Here is a 16,692-nt window from a genome sequence, read left to right on the forward strand (position 1 = left end):
GTGGCTTGGGTCAAGATCGCAGAGTTTGTGAGTTCGAGTCCTGCATCAGGCTCTGTGCTAACAGCTCAGAGCCTGGAGCCTGCTTCGGATTCTGTGTCTCCCTCTCTCTCTGTCCCTCCCCTGCTCACACTCTGTCTCTCTCTCTCTCTCTCTCAAAAGTAAGTAAATTATAAAAAAAAAAAAAAAAAAAAGGCACTTTACATCACAGATCAGGAAAAATTTTGATGTTGGAGATCAACAAACATGGAATTTTGGGGACGCCTCGATGGCTCAGTCGGTTAAGTGTCTGACATAGCTCAGGCCATGATCTCACGGTTTGTGAGTTCAAACACCACATCAGGATCTCTGTAGTCAGCACAGAGCCTGCCTTGGATCCTGTCCGCCCTCTCTCTCTGCCCCTCCCTGGCTCACACACGTGCTCACTCTCTCTCTAAAAGAGTAACAAACATTTTTAAAAAATGGCATTTTTTGGTCAGTTTATGAATCACAATGCAAATTAATGTTAGCCCCCGTCATGAACTACATGTACAAAAGATTAAATTCAAATTAGCTCCTCTAAAAAGTTATGTATATATTAAACTATGAAATGCATCTATCAGAAAGGCGGTAAGAGAAAGGAGAATTCCTTAAAACAAATTGAGGATTGGGGTGATTGGGTGGCTCAGTAGGTTAAGCATCTGATTTTGGCTCACGTCATGATCTCACGAGTTCAAGCCCCACATTGGGCTCCATGCCTGTGATGCAGAGCCTGCTTGGGATTCTCTCTCTCTCCCTCTCTGCTCCCCTCTCTCAAAATAAACAAACTTAAAAAAAAATTGAGGATAATCTTTAATTAAACACACACACACACACACACACACACACACACACACACACAGAATTTGGTTCATAGTTTAACAAATAGATTAAAACAGTCCCACAGATCTCTCTTTCTCTCAGCTCACTCCTCCTGGGGCCTTGCACAGGCTCTTCCCTTTGCTTTTCCCCCTACTCTCTGAGCTTCTTAAGGGCAAGGGCCCTGTGTCTCTTTTATTTCCAATGCCTTATAGTGCACAGTAGGCACTTTATTCATTGAACAGATAAATGAAGAATTGCTGCTCAGATCAAATTTATTTATTTATTTGTGAAATGTTTATTTATTTTGAGAGAGAAAGAGAGTGCAAGCAGGGAAGGGGACAGAGAGAGAGGGAGGGAGAGAGAGAATCACAAGCAGGCTCCGCACTGTCAGCGCAGAGCCCAATGCGGGCTCAACCTCAAGAGTCAAACGCTTAACTGACTGAGCCACCGCGTAACTGACTGAGCCACCGAGGAGGTGACCCCAGACCAAATTTAAACTCCAGGCATCCAAGCCCACCTCACCATCTATTCAAACTTACCTCCCACCGTTACACATTACTCTTTCTTGTCCCTGCTCCCAGAACAGACCCATGCTCATTTCTGCCTTCTCTCATGATCAAGCTATGTACTCCAAACAGAATGCCCTACCTACACTCTTCTTTATGTATCCATTCTTCTAGTCCCATCTGTTCCATGAATCCTTTCCTAATCTGTTTGCTCCACATTACTTTTTTCTATACTTCCCAGAAGCATATATTTTAATACTTGTTTTATCTTCTGTTTCATAAGAAACCTGTCTCTGAAACTTAAATACCATAATCTTCTTGAAGACAGGTCATGTCATACACACTGTAATATCACCTAATATATAGCATAGCACAAACCCAGCATTGTGTTAACACACAACAGGCACCTGATAAATATTAATTATATTTATTCCTAATTTACACACCAATGACCTCAAAAAATTTCAGGCAGCTCATGATAAAATAAAAATCATGTAGACTAGGGAAAACAAAGATAACAAAATACCTAGGCTATTAAAGTCATTTTATCTGAATATTAACCTTCACTCTGATATTTCAGGAATCTAGGACTTAGCTTTAAAAAAAAAAAAACTATACAAAAAGGAGAGAGAAGAATGAAGTTACTATGATGAAAGACAATAAGGAGTCTGGATACTTAGTCATAGGAGGAATTCCTAGGATCAAAGAAGAGGACAGACTTAGGTGGTTGCAGAAAGGAGATTCTAAGGGAAACACGGGTAGCTTAGATGGTTAAGCATCCAACTCTTGATTTCATCCGACTCCGTATTGGGCTCTGTGCTGACAGCGCAGAGCCTGCTTGGAACTCTCTCTCTCCCCTCTCCCTGCTTGCAAATGTGCGTGTGCCCTCTCTCAAAATAAATAAACATTAAAAAAAAAAAAGAAAGAAAGAAAGAAAGAAAGGAGATTCTAGAGTCTAGAAAACACAAAACCACTCTATTTCCTCAAAAGCCAACGTTCTGAGTTAAGGATCTGGAGAGGGAGGAAAAACATACCTCTATTCTATAACAGTAATCAATGGGAAGATAAAAATGTGTTTATAAAACAAAGATACCTGTAAAAATAAATATCTTTTTTTTTGGCATAATTACTTCCAAAGTATTTTCACAACTGGTATCTCGTTTTATCCCCCAAATGCTCATAGCACTCCCACAAAGAAGATAAAGACATTTGAATTCCTATTTTACAGATGGAGAAACAGACACAAAAATAACAGTTAAAAGCCAGCACTAGTTATTGAGATTCTAAACCTCAGATTCCTCCCTCTGCCCCCACATCCTATCAGCTGCCTCCTCCTAGAGATCTTATTACCACAGTCTCTTCTGCCCCTTTCCCCTTATTTCCATCTTTACATCACAAACACCATTCCAGGGGCGACTGGGTGGCTTAGTCAGTTGAGCATCCGGCTTCGGCTCAGGTCATGATCTCACGGTTTGTGAGTTCGAGCCCTGCGTCGGGCTCTGTGCTGACAGCTCAGAGCCTAGAGCCTGCTTCTGATTCTGTGTCTCCCTCTCTCTCAAAAATAAATAAACATTTAAAAAACAAACAAACAAACAAACACCATTCCAGTTAGGGCTTCTCCTGCCTCTTTCCTGAGCTATGGCAACTGTGCCCTCATCGGTCTCCCAGCCTCCACCTCTGCTTGGGTAATCTTCCAAAAGTTCCGCTGGGATCATCCCATTCCCCTACTCCTACTCCCCTCAAACCCTGCACCCACTTGCCTCCACATAAATGCCCTCTTTCATCTGTCTGCTGGGATCTCACCCTACATCTAAGGTTCCACTCAAACCCTACTTTTGTCCATGAAGCCACTCAGCCAGTCATCCCTTTTCCTCAACTCAACATGTACTAAAAGCTGTTTTAGGTTTTCACTAAATATTTGAATGAGCCTGAATTTGAAGATCTCTTATTCAATACTCTTCCCCACTAGACTCCAAAGTAATCCATCTTCTGAGATGATATAACCTCAAAGAGAAGCCTAATTAGTATGCCATCATGGTTACTGAGCTGGTATCAGATGATAGAGCTATGGAACAGCTATTAAGAGAGAGAAAATAGAATATTGTCTTAAAAGGCCTGTAAGTGGATAAGAGCTATTAAAAACATCAAATTAAAGAAAATGCTGAATGGCATAAGCAAGACACCATACTAAGCACTGTGAAGATTAAAAAAAAAAAAAAAGTTGAAGACGCAGTTCTTACATTACTTTTATACCAGTCAGGCTGACTTAAGAGCAACACTTACTAAATTAGGTATTAATGAAAATCTGAAACAGGAGAGGATGGCAACCCAAAGAAAAGCTGATAAAAATAATTTCCTTAGATCACTTTAGTCAGGGCCGTCAGCCCTACCTCCTTTCTCACTAATCTACTTCCCAGCCCACTATTCTATCACCACCTCCTTTTTCTCCCCAGCTCTCTACCCAATTTCAATCCTTTATTACTAAGAATCAAATACATGAAATAGGTGAAAGCAAATGAACAGTCCCATCTTCAAAATGAAATTATGACATTTTTCTCCTCTTCAATTGAAAATGTTTTACATCACACAGGGGAAAAAAGCCCAGGGTAAAAAATAAAGATAACTACTAAAAAAAAAAAAAAAAAAAAATCCCTGGACCTTCAGATTCTGCCCAGTTCTTGGTATGAAAATGAAATTGGCAACTAATGCCAACTATTCAATGGAAAGAGAATCTTGATAATGAAAGAAGTCTGCGTGAACACATTTAAGAACAACTATCAGAAAAAAGTGACCGGTTAGAATGAGTGTCCATTAAGCTTTGACCATGGATAAGTGACCATCACTTTCTTTTTAGGAAACCCAAATGAAAGACAATTTTAAGACTGGAACACACTTCAGCTTTGCAGAAAACTCAGATTTGAAATCTGCTTTTCGTCTCCACACAGGCCAACTCAGAATGACTTACGGAGTTCATTTCCTTCACTGAGAATCTCCACCCGGCGTACAAGCTGCTCAAACAGATTCCGCAAATTCAGCATCGTCGTATCCATCTTTCTGCCAAGAAATCAAATATACATTAGGGGTCCTACCTTCTCCCCCAGACAAAAGATTCAGTAGCAATGCAACAGCCATCAGGGACTAACATCTGGACTCTTCCATTTGTAGCTACCATTATAAGGATCTCAAGCCAACAATTGGTGTTTTGTACAATCTTTATTATAAAAACAAAGCTGGAATGTTTTTAACACTCATTTGAAAATCAGAAAAGCATTTCAGACCTCCGAATATAACACCTCCCTTCCTGCCTACTTCTTTCCCCCCACTCTGCAATCATTCTGGAGCTCTGAGGAAAGCAGTTAGGGACAAGCGTGTCAGTTGATTACTAGGTGACCAACTATAAAATGTGGTTCTCAGTCTACTGATTAATATAATGCTTTTGCCACTTTAATCCTTCTGGACTGTGAAGACCTTCAACGTAACTTAAAAGGTTTATTTTTTATTTCACTTTTAGCTAGTACCCCTGTTGCAACTGCCTTTTAAAATGCAGGACATGGTCAGCACATTTCCTACCAACGGCACAGATGACGTCACACGAGTGATTAAGTGAGGAAATCGCCAGCTCAGCAGCACAAGAATTATTTCTGTAATGCAGGGCTCTCTGGACTGTGTGCAGGGACTATGTCTAATAAATTTATACTAAGTATAGGCAAAGGATTATGTTGTACCACGTTCTGGCATCAAGGAGACAATACACCACCTTCACAGTTAGAAGGGCAAAGGAAAAAAATCATTTGCTACTGTATTCTGTATAGCAAATTTCAGGCTTCATATTTCCCCCCCACCAAAGACCTGCTGATATTACATTAAAAAGGAGTGTCCTTACAGGCAGTTCTGTTCTGAATAGACTTTAACTGGAAACACTCTGAGGAAATAAGATCTTCATTTAACAGTCAAGAAAAAAAAAAAAAAGACATCAACTGGATGTCACAAAAATTATCAAGGAAATGAATTAAAAAATAAATTTCATTTGAAAATTGAACGTCCTCAGAAATACCATTAAAGGATTCTTATGTTTCTCCAAATCACCCCTTCTACATTCTAGTACAGGTCCTTATTTGACGCATCTAAATAAAATTTTAACAACTCTTTTATGAAGGTTTAGTGATTTTACAATGTATATAAGATTGTACTGTAAGCTAGGAGGGTTGAACAGGGTGTAAAAAAAAAAAAATCCACAAAGGATAAAGGAATAGATAAACATAAAGATATTTTCTATTAAATGTTAATTATTCATTTGTACTCATAGGATGATTGTTCTAGTAGCCAAAAAGCTTTCAGTTCAGTTCTAAGCTTAGAGGCAACATATACCTGAATCAGGGCCGGAAACCAAGATTTTCAAATGGCAACGTGTCTGTTCCAAGCTACATAATCACAGCAAGCTGCTAAGCAACCAGACTAACAAATTTATTACAAAAATCTCTCTAAACTAAGAACAAAACTAAAAGAATAGCATTAAAACTGACAGAAAGAGTCTGGAAGTCCTGAAGATGCCCATGACTTAACAATATGACAAAATAGGCATATATACCCAAATGCTACAGGGCAGGAGCAGGGCATTCGGTAGCTTATTCAAATGATGATTTCCTTTGGCCCCTGTAAAAATGGGAAGAGACTGATCAATTTTAACGTAGGGCATTGATTTCCGTCATCTCAGCACTTAATCTATGTATTCTGAGACCTTAAGACCGTGAATTCGGTACATAGGAAAACTATCTGCCCAAGAACGCAGAAAAGGAAAATTTCACAATGCAACTAGAGTATTAAAAACTGGTTTCAAAAAAAAAATCAGAAGGTTTGATGTTCTAAATGACAATACAATAACCTGATCCTTTCTTCCCTTTAAAAGAAATCCTCACATTTTCTCAGGTTCCTCTAGCCCACTATTCTTGCCTATGTTCTTTATGAATACCACTCACTAGAGTGAGTGAGGGTTGTGGAGGTACTCTCTTGAAAACACAACCCGATTCCTAAAAAGACTAAAGACACAAACAACCTACCAGGGATATCTCCTGATCACAGTGTTACCTCTTACAACTACCTGGACCTACATTATTCTCCACACATGCTGCCTGGTACCCAGGAGATCACTGTTTAACTGAACTCGCAGTGCTCTGCTATAAAACAAAGAGGTGACCCTTAACTGCCAGACTGTCAGAGTCTCCAGATTTAGAGTTTTATGAAGAACTTATGAATTGTTTTCTGTTCTTCCCTCTCAACACCAGACATTCCCTAAAATTCAATCCTCCAGTCTCTAGAACTTCTCAAGCTATCCCATGTTAGTCACTATAGCTCTCCAGACAATCACCTGCTTCTGAACACAGCCTCTCTCCTAACTCCAGTTCTGTAACTCTCAATTTGCTTGGGATGCCCTGGAGGTGTAGCCTGATTCTGAGACTTTGTTCTATCCTTCCCCCCATACATATTATTAGCAACTACTCTATCCACTCAACTACCCTACCGACTCCCAATTTTCATTTCCTTATTTTTATCATTCACTCAGTTCCAAACCCCAGAATCACCCTTGTTACTCCCCTCTAACATCTGTGGACTCTTCTCTCATGTGTTTTATACCCATCCCCCCATCACTGGCAGGCCATCATCACTCATTTCAACTGACCTATCCCCCACTGCTGTGTGTTGGCATTCAGACACACACACACACACACCCCCACACACACACCCCTTGCGCTCTAATTTAACTTTACCATGTTTGGGGGCACCTGGGTGGCTCAGTTGGTTAAGCATCATTTGAGCCCCATGTTGGGCTCTGAGCGGACAGCTCAGAGCCTGGAGCCTGCTTCAGATTCTGTGTTGTCCTCTCTCTCTCTCTGCCCCTCCCCCATTCACGCTTGGTCTCTCTCTCTCTCTAAGAAAAACAAAAAACTTTACCATGTTTCTACCCTATGTCCTGGGTAGACTATACATGTAAGAAGAAACCTTACCTTTGGCACTACTGTACTACACACACACTCAATATTTAAAAATAAATATTTGATAAGGGCATCTGGCTGTATTAGTCGGTAGAGTTGTGGCTCTTGGATCTCGAGATTATGAGTGTGAGCCCCACATTGGGCATAGAGTTCAATCAATCAATTAATATTTGCTAAATGAAAATCAGAGAACACACACACACACCCTTGATTCTACTGTCAAAAGAATTTCCATTCTACCTCAACATCAATGTGTAATATAGATGAAAACTGAAAAAACGGTTTAAAAAAGGGGTTGTTTGTACAGAAGCCCTGGGATCAAGTTTTAGTTCTTCTATTTACTAGTATTACCTTGGGTAAGTCAAATTCTGAGATTCATCTATAATTGGGAACAGTAATAGTGCTCCATTTACCTCACAAAATATCACCAATTCATGCAGGTAGAAGTTTTATAGTGTATAAACTGAACCTTACTATTAAAATATAGGATATTAGAAGGGTGCCTGGGTGACTCAGTCAGTTAAGCATCCCACTCTGGATTTCAGCTCAAGTCATGATCTCAAGGTTTGTGAGTTCAAGCCCCATGTATGGCTCTGCCCTGACAGCACAGAACCTGCTTGGGATGCTCTCTCTCTCCCTCACTCCCTCCCTCTGCCCCTCCCCTGCTCACTCTCACTCTCTTTTAAAATAAATAAATAAACTTAAAATAAAATAAGATATACGGTATTATAGTGAGTATGACGTTTTTTGTTTTGGTCTGATAGTTGTCATTTACATCCTACCACAGTGATTACCAAATCATAGCTGGAACCCAGACCAAGAAGAATGGAGAAGATAGCAAAAATCTGACCAGGTCTAGGCTCTTTAGCAAGCTGTTTTACATGAGGCTTGTAGCATATGAGAATAGTTTTTCCTCTAACACAGGTTTACTTAGGGTAATCCAAAAACAGCACTAGCAAAATATAATCCTCTTCTCTTTATATGCTAGGGGACTATGTATTTTTATTAACGTTCTATAGAAGTGACACTCAGGAGTTATTTATAGATGACAAAAATATCTTTCTGCATCAGTACTAACTCTGATATCTCAGCCAAATTGTAACTCAAAAAGCTAAAATTCACTCATCCTATTCAATGTCAATTAAAAATGGTCTTAATTTTCCTGCCGGGTCACATTTTCACCCACATGAATACTCCTTTATTTCTCTCCCTTTATTATTTAGCTCCATAGCTAGGAGATACACTAATGTGAAAGGAAACAAAAACAAAGTCATATTGTACTACATTGCTTTGCAGCTGTAAAACAGCTGTCACTTTTCACTACAGAGGCAGCTGCCTTTTGGGAAAGCTGAAATGATCCCTGTGTGTAGCAAGGAAATCAGTTTGTGGAGCACTTTAAACAAAAAGGTGCTAGAGAATCTCAGCTGTTATTGATGAGAAGCCCCAGAGGTGGAGAAGTCACTATGTTACAGATTCCCAATCTGTGAGTATCCCTAAGGGAGCAATTTCACATCACCAGAAAAGAGTCTCAGCTTGATGTGATTGCTTTGAGTCCCCAATTTAATTTCAATCACCCAGCCAAGAGACAGACATCGTCCTTCAGAATAACAGACTATTATAGATCTTAACTGCAGAGTATCCTGGGAAAAGTCTCTATTCTCTTCTTCCTCCTAGAAACAACATTATTAAGAGACCTATACATCACATTTTAGATGCATCAAGGGTGTTAAATATTGTAAGACAAAGCAATAGAAGGTTGTCTGAGTTTTCCAGGAAAGAGTTTTAATGAAAAACATCTCAGGAACATTACTAAACCTGGAAATTCTCAAGAATTCAGTAATACAGGTTCTCCCCTGCCAAAGAAAACCATTCCCTAAGACAGTCTCAATACTGTAAGATTCTTTCATATGAAAGCATTTCAGAGCAATTCCTCTTCCTAAATGTCCAGCTTCTGCTTCACTATATCAGAAGCCTCTACACAACTGCCAGGCAGAAGGAATATCTTGAAACCAAATGTTCTTAAGAGCAAATCAATTGCAGAAAGAGTAAACAGAATGTTCTCAGTCCAACATGAATGAAGACTAAAATAAAGAGATGAGTTGAATTATTTCTTAGAAAATTATTACCAGTTTAAGATACTAAGTTTTCTTTTTTTTTTTTTTTTCTGATTCTGTAGATTCTTCCCATTCTGCAGTTTCATTCTTCAAGGTCTAGTGTAAGTCTTACCAATTTCACTAAAGCATTCCCTAACAATTTCAGTCCAAAATTGTCTCTTTATTATTTCTAACATTCATTTGGCAGATATAAAACACTGCATCATACTGTAAATTTTCTAAGTTCAAAACAATGTTTTTTTAATAATGAAGCTAAAACCTCATCACCCTAAACAATTACAAGCATCTCCTTATCTAATCTTTGTCCATTATATACTCATATTTCATAATATTGCAATCATAGATTGATAGAATTTTGTGTTTTGCTCTCCTCTTTCATGTTTCCATTAAGTTACAAAAAGTTGATTAGCAATTATTTAACCATTCTCTTCTTTGGGTATTCATGTAATTTCCAGTTTTTCTGTTACATCTACCTGTAATCCCTTGCATGGTTACACCCTCACCTCCTGCAGGGATTTATTCAAATGCCATTTTCTTAGTGAGGTCTTTACCCAATTTTCAACTGTAACCTATCCCTCCAACACCTCTGCTTTGTTTTCCTCCAAAGCACTTATCTCCATCTAACATATGTATATATTAACTTATTTAATTGTTTGTCTCCCCAGTAGTTTAAGTTCAAAGAAGGCACAGATTTTTGTCTGTTTTGTTCATTGCTGAGTCCCTGGTGCCCCCAATAGTGCCTGACAGTTGGCAAATAACTAATATATATTCACTGAATGAATGAACATTGCTGTGAACATTTTTTTTCTTCAGGTGGCTGTATTCCTTAGAATAGTTTCCAAGGCTGGGATGACTATATCGCAGGGTAAAAAACCTCTTATAGCTCTTGATAAATATTGCCAAAATATCTTCTAAAAGGGCTATACTAATGTATAGTGTAGAGGCCTACTAGATTCACCACAGTTTATCTTTTTAAGTTCTATCGCCCCATATAAAATGCAAGCTCCTTTAAGACTAAATAAGATTGTCTTGTATTTATATTATGCACTGAATAAACACGTGAATGATTAAGCTATAGGAAAAGCGCCTTCTCAACACTTTCAAGAAGTCGAAAAGCTCACCCACACACTCAAGAGAATGATAAGGACACTTCCTTTAAAAAAGGGGAAAAAAAAAAAAAAAAGGCTTATCTTCTCACCCACCCCGCGTCGCTAAACACTCCTTCTGCCTACGAACGAGTTCCAGCGAAGAGAAATGTACGTGAAATTGCAAAAGTAAGGCCTCGTTGTTCCTAATTAGGATGGGACTGGCAAGATGTCATTGCCTCCGCCCACCTACCTAGATAACACGCAGCCCACAAGGAAGAGGGGCTCCGCTTCAAGCCACCCCAGCCTCTCAAATACCAGGGCTTCCTCCCTTCCCAAAACCCATGCTCCTCCGAAGAGAATGGGAGTATTACCCCACCCACTCCCAAACTCTGTATTTAAGTGAAAGTCACTTCTTTGGGGGGGTGGTTCCTGCCCAGTTCAAGCCATCACCTCAAAAAGACGTCCCCGGCTTTCCGCAAAACACAGCGGCGAGAAAGAAACCCTCCACTCCCAGCCACCGCCCCTTCGGGCCACTGCCTCCCCCGGCCGGTGGAGACCCTCAGAGGAGGGGCCGTAGGTGCCGGCCTTCTCCCCCACCCCCGCGGTGGCCATGGCTCACCACCCCAGACGCTCTCCTACCACAAACCCAGAGAGTCAGACGCACTTGCTCTCGCAGCCCCTAGCGCCCACCTGGCCGGTTCCGCCTGGCCCCCACCTGGGCCGCCTTCCACTTCCCTCCGCACCTTATCCAACGGCAGAGCAGCAACGCGCCTCCGGCTCGGGTTTGAAATCCTGCACCAACCAATCACAGAGAAATTTATTCCTCTACGCTGCGACGCACGCCTCAGCGCCACGGGGTGGGGGAGGGGCCAGGACTGAGCATGCGCATGCTGCCAGGAAGACGCCAAAGGCAGCCATTTTTACTAAGGTCAACAGGGGGCGGGGGCGTTGATTGGTTTTAGGGATTTTTTTTTTTTCCTTCGGAGCCGATTCCTGAAGCCATTCTGGAGACCGTGTTGACTAAAGGCAAGTGACACTCTGTGAGTGCAGAGTATGGTTAGCCTCTCTGTTTTCCCCAAGCAGGGAACTAGAGCTTTTGGAAATTATCAATTGAGCAGTGTCGCGTCTCGCAGTTGAATTGGAAGAATTCCGGAAGAAGGTAGAATAGTCATTTGTAACCATATTTATTGAGCTATATGATGCCTTCATTCATTGATACGTTCATCCAGGGTTTCACTTGGCACATATTTATTGAGTGCGCCTAATTCATAACAAGCGCTCTACTAGGACTTGGAAAAATAAAGATGATATGATCTCTGCTTTCCAGTAGCCAAGAATGGAAGAAACAGCTTGGGGGGGGGGGGGGGGGAATAAATGCAAATTAAAAGTACTATAATTCCATTTAATAAATGGTCATTTAGAACTTGGAATTGTGCTAAGCACAGAGCTTTCATATTTTTTCATGCAGACTCACAGTGTGAAATAATGTTACATTATAACCAAATATCACAGAGATCTGCTTATCCTTACTACAATGTAATGTACTCTGAACTTTTCTATTCTCCCTTTATCCCTGCCTCCATGTTGGTTGTCTCTATGTCATTGAATTTATTATTCAGTATTGAATGGCTACCCACAATTTGAAAAACTACTGGCTAACACATACAAAAAGCAGTGTGGTTTAATGGAAAGGTCACACAGGCTTTATAACCAGAAAACTTGATTCCATTTGAACAAATACCTTTGGAACCCTTTTGTGCAGTAGGCATACCACAGAACCGGTTGCATTATCACTTTTTAACCCTTCGGTACTTCATGTTCTCCAACTATAAAACAAAAATAATAGTATAACCCCTGGGCGCCTGGTGGCTCAATGGGTTAAGCCACCGACTCTTGATTTCGGCTCAGGTCATGATCTCACAGGTTCAGAGGCCACGTTGGCCTCTGTGCTATTGGCACAGAGACTGCTTGGGATTCTCTCTCTCTCTCTCTCTCTCTCTCTCTCTCCCTCTCTCTCTCTCTGCCCCTCCTGTGCTCTCACACAAGTGCATGCACTCACACTCTCTCTTTTTAAAAAATGTTTCTTTTTGAGAGAGTGTGCAAGCAGGGGAGGGGCAGAGAGAAGAGGACGGAGGATCTGAAGCAGGCTCCACTATTTATGACAGCAGAAAGCCTGCTGCAGGGCTCCAACTCATGAACCAGGAAATCATGACCTGAGTGAAAGTCAGATGCTTAACCAACTGAGTCACCCAGGTGCCCCAATAAACTTTAAAACAATATATAAGGAAATAATAGTACTATCCCTATCTCACATGTTTATTCCCAGATCAAATGAGAGTGTGTGGAACACTATCAAAGTTTAAACTTTGTAAGCTGTAATACTAGATTGTTATGAATGTTATTTTGTTTTTATTTTTTTAATGTTTATTTATTGTTGAGAGACAGAGTAACAAAGCATGAGCAGAGGAGGGGCAGAGAGAGAGCGAGACACAAAATCCAAAGCAGGCTTCAGGCTCTGAGCTGTCAGCACAGAGCCCGACGTGGGGCTTGAACTCACAAACTGTGAGATCATGACCTGAGCCAAAGTTGGACCCTCAACTGACGGAGCTACCCAGGTGCCCCTGTTATGAATATTATTAAGGAAGGTATGAAGAAAGGAAATATTGGCTGTACATGTATTTTCCCACTTAATCCTCCTCACAACCCTTTAAAGTCAGGAGCACTCAATGATTGCATTAGTTTGTGCCACCTTAGATATCTATCATACGAGAAGTATGAGGGCACAATGTGTGTGAAGTGCTTTAGAAGTACAGAAAAGGAAGCAGTTAATCCTACCTGGGGAGTGGGAGTGTTAGGAAAGCCTACAGAGACTTAATATCTGAGCTAGTACTTGAAACGTGAATAGGAATTTACCAGATAGAAGGGGGTGGCACATTCCTAGCAATGGGAGGATCCTGTGACCTCTCAGGAATGAATCATGTGTATATTTAATAAATACACAAGCAAACAATTTATGGAGGTGTAGGGCTGTGAAGGAACATTTCCCTCAACACGCAGGTGATGGGGGTTCAGTGGGCGTGATGCCTTCTTAGGCAGCTTTAGCCTGAGGAGGGGATGAAGCAGCTAGCAAAATATGTAGCGACCAGACTAAGAAGGGATTGGACTTTGTCCTGAAATAGACACAATGACAAGACAATGGGGCTCAGACTGACTTTGACTAGGTTTGCATTTTACATGGGTCATATGCTCAGCTGGCTTGGAGGATTGTCTGGAGAGGGAAAAATCTGAAGGTACAAAGACTCCTCCTGTATCATTAGGGAGAGAAGACATGAGCTGAATTAGGCCAGTGGCAGTAGGGATGGAAAGGAGGGACAGATGGGAAAGATATTCATGAAATGAAGTGCATTTATTAAATGATTGGACCTAATGATTGGAAAAAGAGAAGGGGGGCGTAAAATGATTCAGCTTCTCCCTCTCCCTTTCATCCCTTATCCAATTACTGAGCGCAACTCTTAAGTATCTCTTGTGTGCGCACACTTTTCTCCTTCCTACCGTCACCGCCCGAGTCTAATTCAGTAGTCCTAGCCACCAATGAAATTGTTTACCCCTCACTTACATTCTTTACACCCTGAGTGATCTTTTAAAAATGCAACTCTAGGGGCACGTGGGTGGCTCAGTCAGTTAAGCATTTGACTCTTGGTTTCCACTCAGGTCATGATCTCACGGTTTAGGGGTTCAAGCCCCGAGTCGGGCTCTGTGCTGACAGCGCAGAGCCTGCTTGGGATTCTCTCTCTTCCTCTCTCTGGCCCTCCACCACTCGCGCTCTTTCTCAAAATAAATAAATAAACATTTTTTAAAAAACGCAACTGTCATCATGTCTCTGTCTCGTTTAAAATCATTAATGACTTCAACTTCCTCCTCAGTAAAGACCAAAATCCCTACCAAGACTCCCCTAACCTGGCCCTAACCTGGCCCGGCTGGCCCCTGGAGCTGCACTTCTGGACACTTCTAGAACTTATTTGCACTTTTTCCTCCACATCCTCACTGCCTTTTCACCTGGCTAAGTTCTACTCACCCTTCAAGGGCAGCTTAAGAGTTTTGCCTGTTTCAGGGGCACCCGGGTGGCTCAGTCGGTTGAGCCTCTGACTTTGGCTCAGGTCATGATCTCATGGTTCATGGCATCCGGCTCTGTGCTGACAGCTCAGAGCCTGGAGACTGCATCGGATTCTATGTCTCCCTCTCTTTCTCTGTCTGCCTCTTCCCAGCTCATGCTTCCCCTTTCTCTCTCTCTCTCTCTCTCTCTCTCTCTCTCTCTCTCTCTCAAAAATAAATCAATAAACTTAAAAAGGGAGAGAGAGAGAGAGAGAGAGATTTGCCTGTTTCGGGAAGGTCTCTGAGGCCTGGAGCCATGCATTTGCTAGAAGTTCCCCTAGCACCCTGTTCCACCCCCCTTTCATACATGTCACCTCATGTGTACATCTTCCTGATTCTTCTAGTTACCGGTTATATGGCCTTTCACAGGTCATCTGTGCCTTTGCTCACTCATCTATAAATGGAAATCATAATAGTACCTATGCAGAGTTGTTTAGAGGAATAAATGAGGTATCATGTAAAGCACCTAGCATAGTCCCTGGCACACAGCAGGTGCTCAGGAAATATTCCCCATCTTCCCTACTAGACTATAAACTCCCAGAGAACAAGAAATGGTACTCCTCTAATTTACTGCTATATTCTTGATTTTGCAGCTCTAACAGGCATCTGAGTGAGCAGAAGTGAGTTCAGTGGGATGGTGGTAGCCATTAGGGTTGGAGACACTGCCCGCCTACACCTCCCACCACCCAAGGCACCACCACCATACCCCCCACCCCCGCCACCCCCGTTCCACTTAAGCCCCTTTTCCTGCTGCACCAGCCGGGTGAGAAGAAGGCACAGAAAAGGTGAGAGAGAGTGGGGGGCGGGGCAGGGAGGGAGGGTGGTTCTTAACCCCCTTTCTTCCCAAACTATAGCTCTCTGGTTAGGGAGGCACTGCACCTGTTATGGGAAAAGCGTGAAAGCTGGTGCCAGAAAGCATGGGTTTGATTCCCGGCCCTGCCACTTATTAGAGGCGAGATCTGGGCTTGGTTATTGAATCTCCTGCTTCCGGAGTCTCACTCGCCCGGGTGGTTCCGCGGTGCCAGCGAGGTAATGGCTGTAAAAGGTCCTCTGCCTCCTAACGCGCCGTCGGAGGACGCGTGAGCACCGGGACTGCCGCCCTCCCAGCCCGAGGGGGAGGGCGGTCACCTGAGCCTGCTCCCCCGCCACCCCCGCCGGCCGCGCCGCCGCCTCGCGCCGGGAGCCGCTAATGGGATTTATGCTAATGGCGAGGACTCGGGTGACCGCCGGAGCGCGCCCGCGCCCCGCCGCCCCCGCTCCCCACCTCTGCAGGGCCGGGCCGCCGGCCCAGAAGTCGCAACAGAGCTACTGTCACCGTGGGTCACCAGGCGGCCGGAGAAGCCTGGCGCGGCGGGGCGGGGAGTTGGAGGGTGGGGGTGGGGCGGAGAGCCGGCCCCTGGCTGCGGTCCGTCTAATCACACTCCGATGTTCGTCTTCACCCTTTCGCTTCGTCCCGGTTTCTGCCTCTCGGTTCCTTGTCCTTTGATCTCCATCTCTAGAGGTCCCACTCCCTACCTCCATTCGAGAATTCTTGTCAATTAAACCGTGATGTGAGCACTTTCGCGTTCCAGGCAGTGTTTCTAAGCACGGAGGTGGGGTCCAGTGGGGTATAAAGAGGGCGGAGTCCAGAGGTTGGGATTGTGTTCTGGGGTTCAGGGAGAGCCAGCCCCACTTCTGGCTGAGGATCAGGAAGGTCTGCCTGGAAGAAGAGGCATTTGAGCTGAGCTTTGAAGGATGCATAGGATCCCAACGGGGAAGGGAGTAGGAAGTGACGTGGTCAGTAAGTGTTCAGAGAAAATGGAGAAGTTGATCCAGTGTGGCTGAAAAGCAAGGATCTTGATTGGTGAGGAGGGGTGAAACTGAAAAGAACTTTGACATCACAGTGTGAGGGACCTTGGAAACCATGCCAAATTAAGTTCAATTTGATTCTCCAGGCACTAGTGAGCCATTGAAGGTTTCTGAGCAAATGACAGGCCTTACTTCCTGTTTCTCTAAAAGAAGCAGC

General features: G+C 42.8%; 1 protein-coding gene across 4 annotated transcripts in view; it reads right to left on the bottom strand.

Moving 5' to 3' along the window:
* The window catches only part of RACGAP1 (Rac GTPase activating protein 1), a 28,984-nt gene extending 17,617 nt beyond the window's left edge, over positions 1-11,367 (bottom strand). Inside the window, exons 1-2 of one of the 4 annotated variants that reach the window (XM_043563853.1) lie at positions 11,226-11,367; positions 4,309-4,397 (exon numbers count right to left, since the gene is read on the bottom strand). In XM_043563853.1, coding sequence (XP_043419788.1) covers positions 4,309-4,393 — 85 coding nt within the window. In that variant the 5' untranslated portion in view covers positions 4,394-4,397; positions 11,226-11,367. Of the gene's footprint in view, positions 1-4,308; positions 4,398-5,931; positions 5,992-11,199 lie in introns of those variants that run through there. The other 3 variants (XM_043563855.1, XM_043563854.1, XM_043563852.1) reach the window with 3 other exon arrangements.
* Between the last annotated feature and the right edge of the window lie 5,325 nt (positions 11,368-16,692).

The sequence above is a fragment of the Prionailurus bengalensis genome, chromosome B4 (genome assembly GCF_016509475.1).
Source record: "Prionailurus bengalensis isolate Pbe53 chromosome B4, Fcat_Pben_1.1_paternal_pri, whole genome shotgun sequence".
Classification (NCBI taxonomy): Eukaryota; Metazoa; Chordata; class Mammalia; order Carnivora; family Felidae; genus Prionailurus; species Prionailurus bengalensis.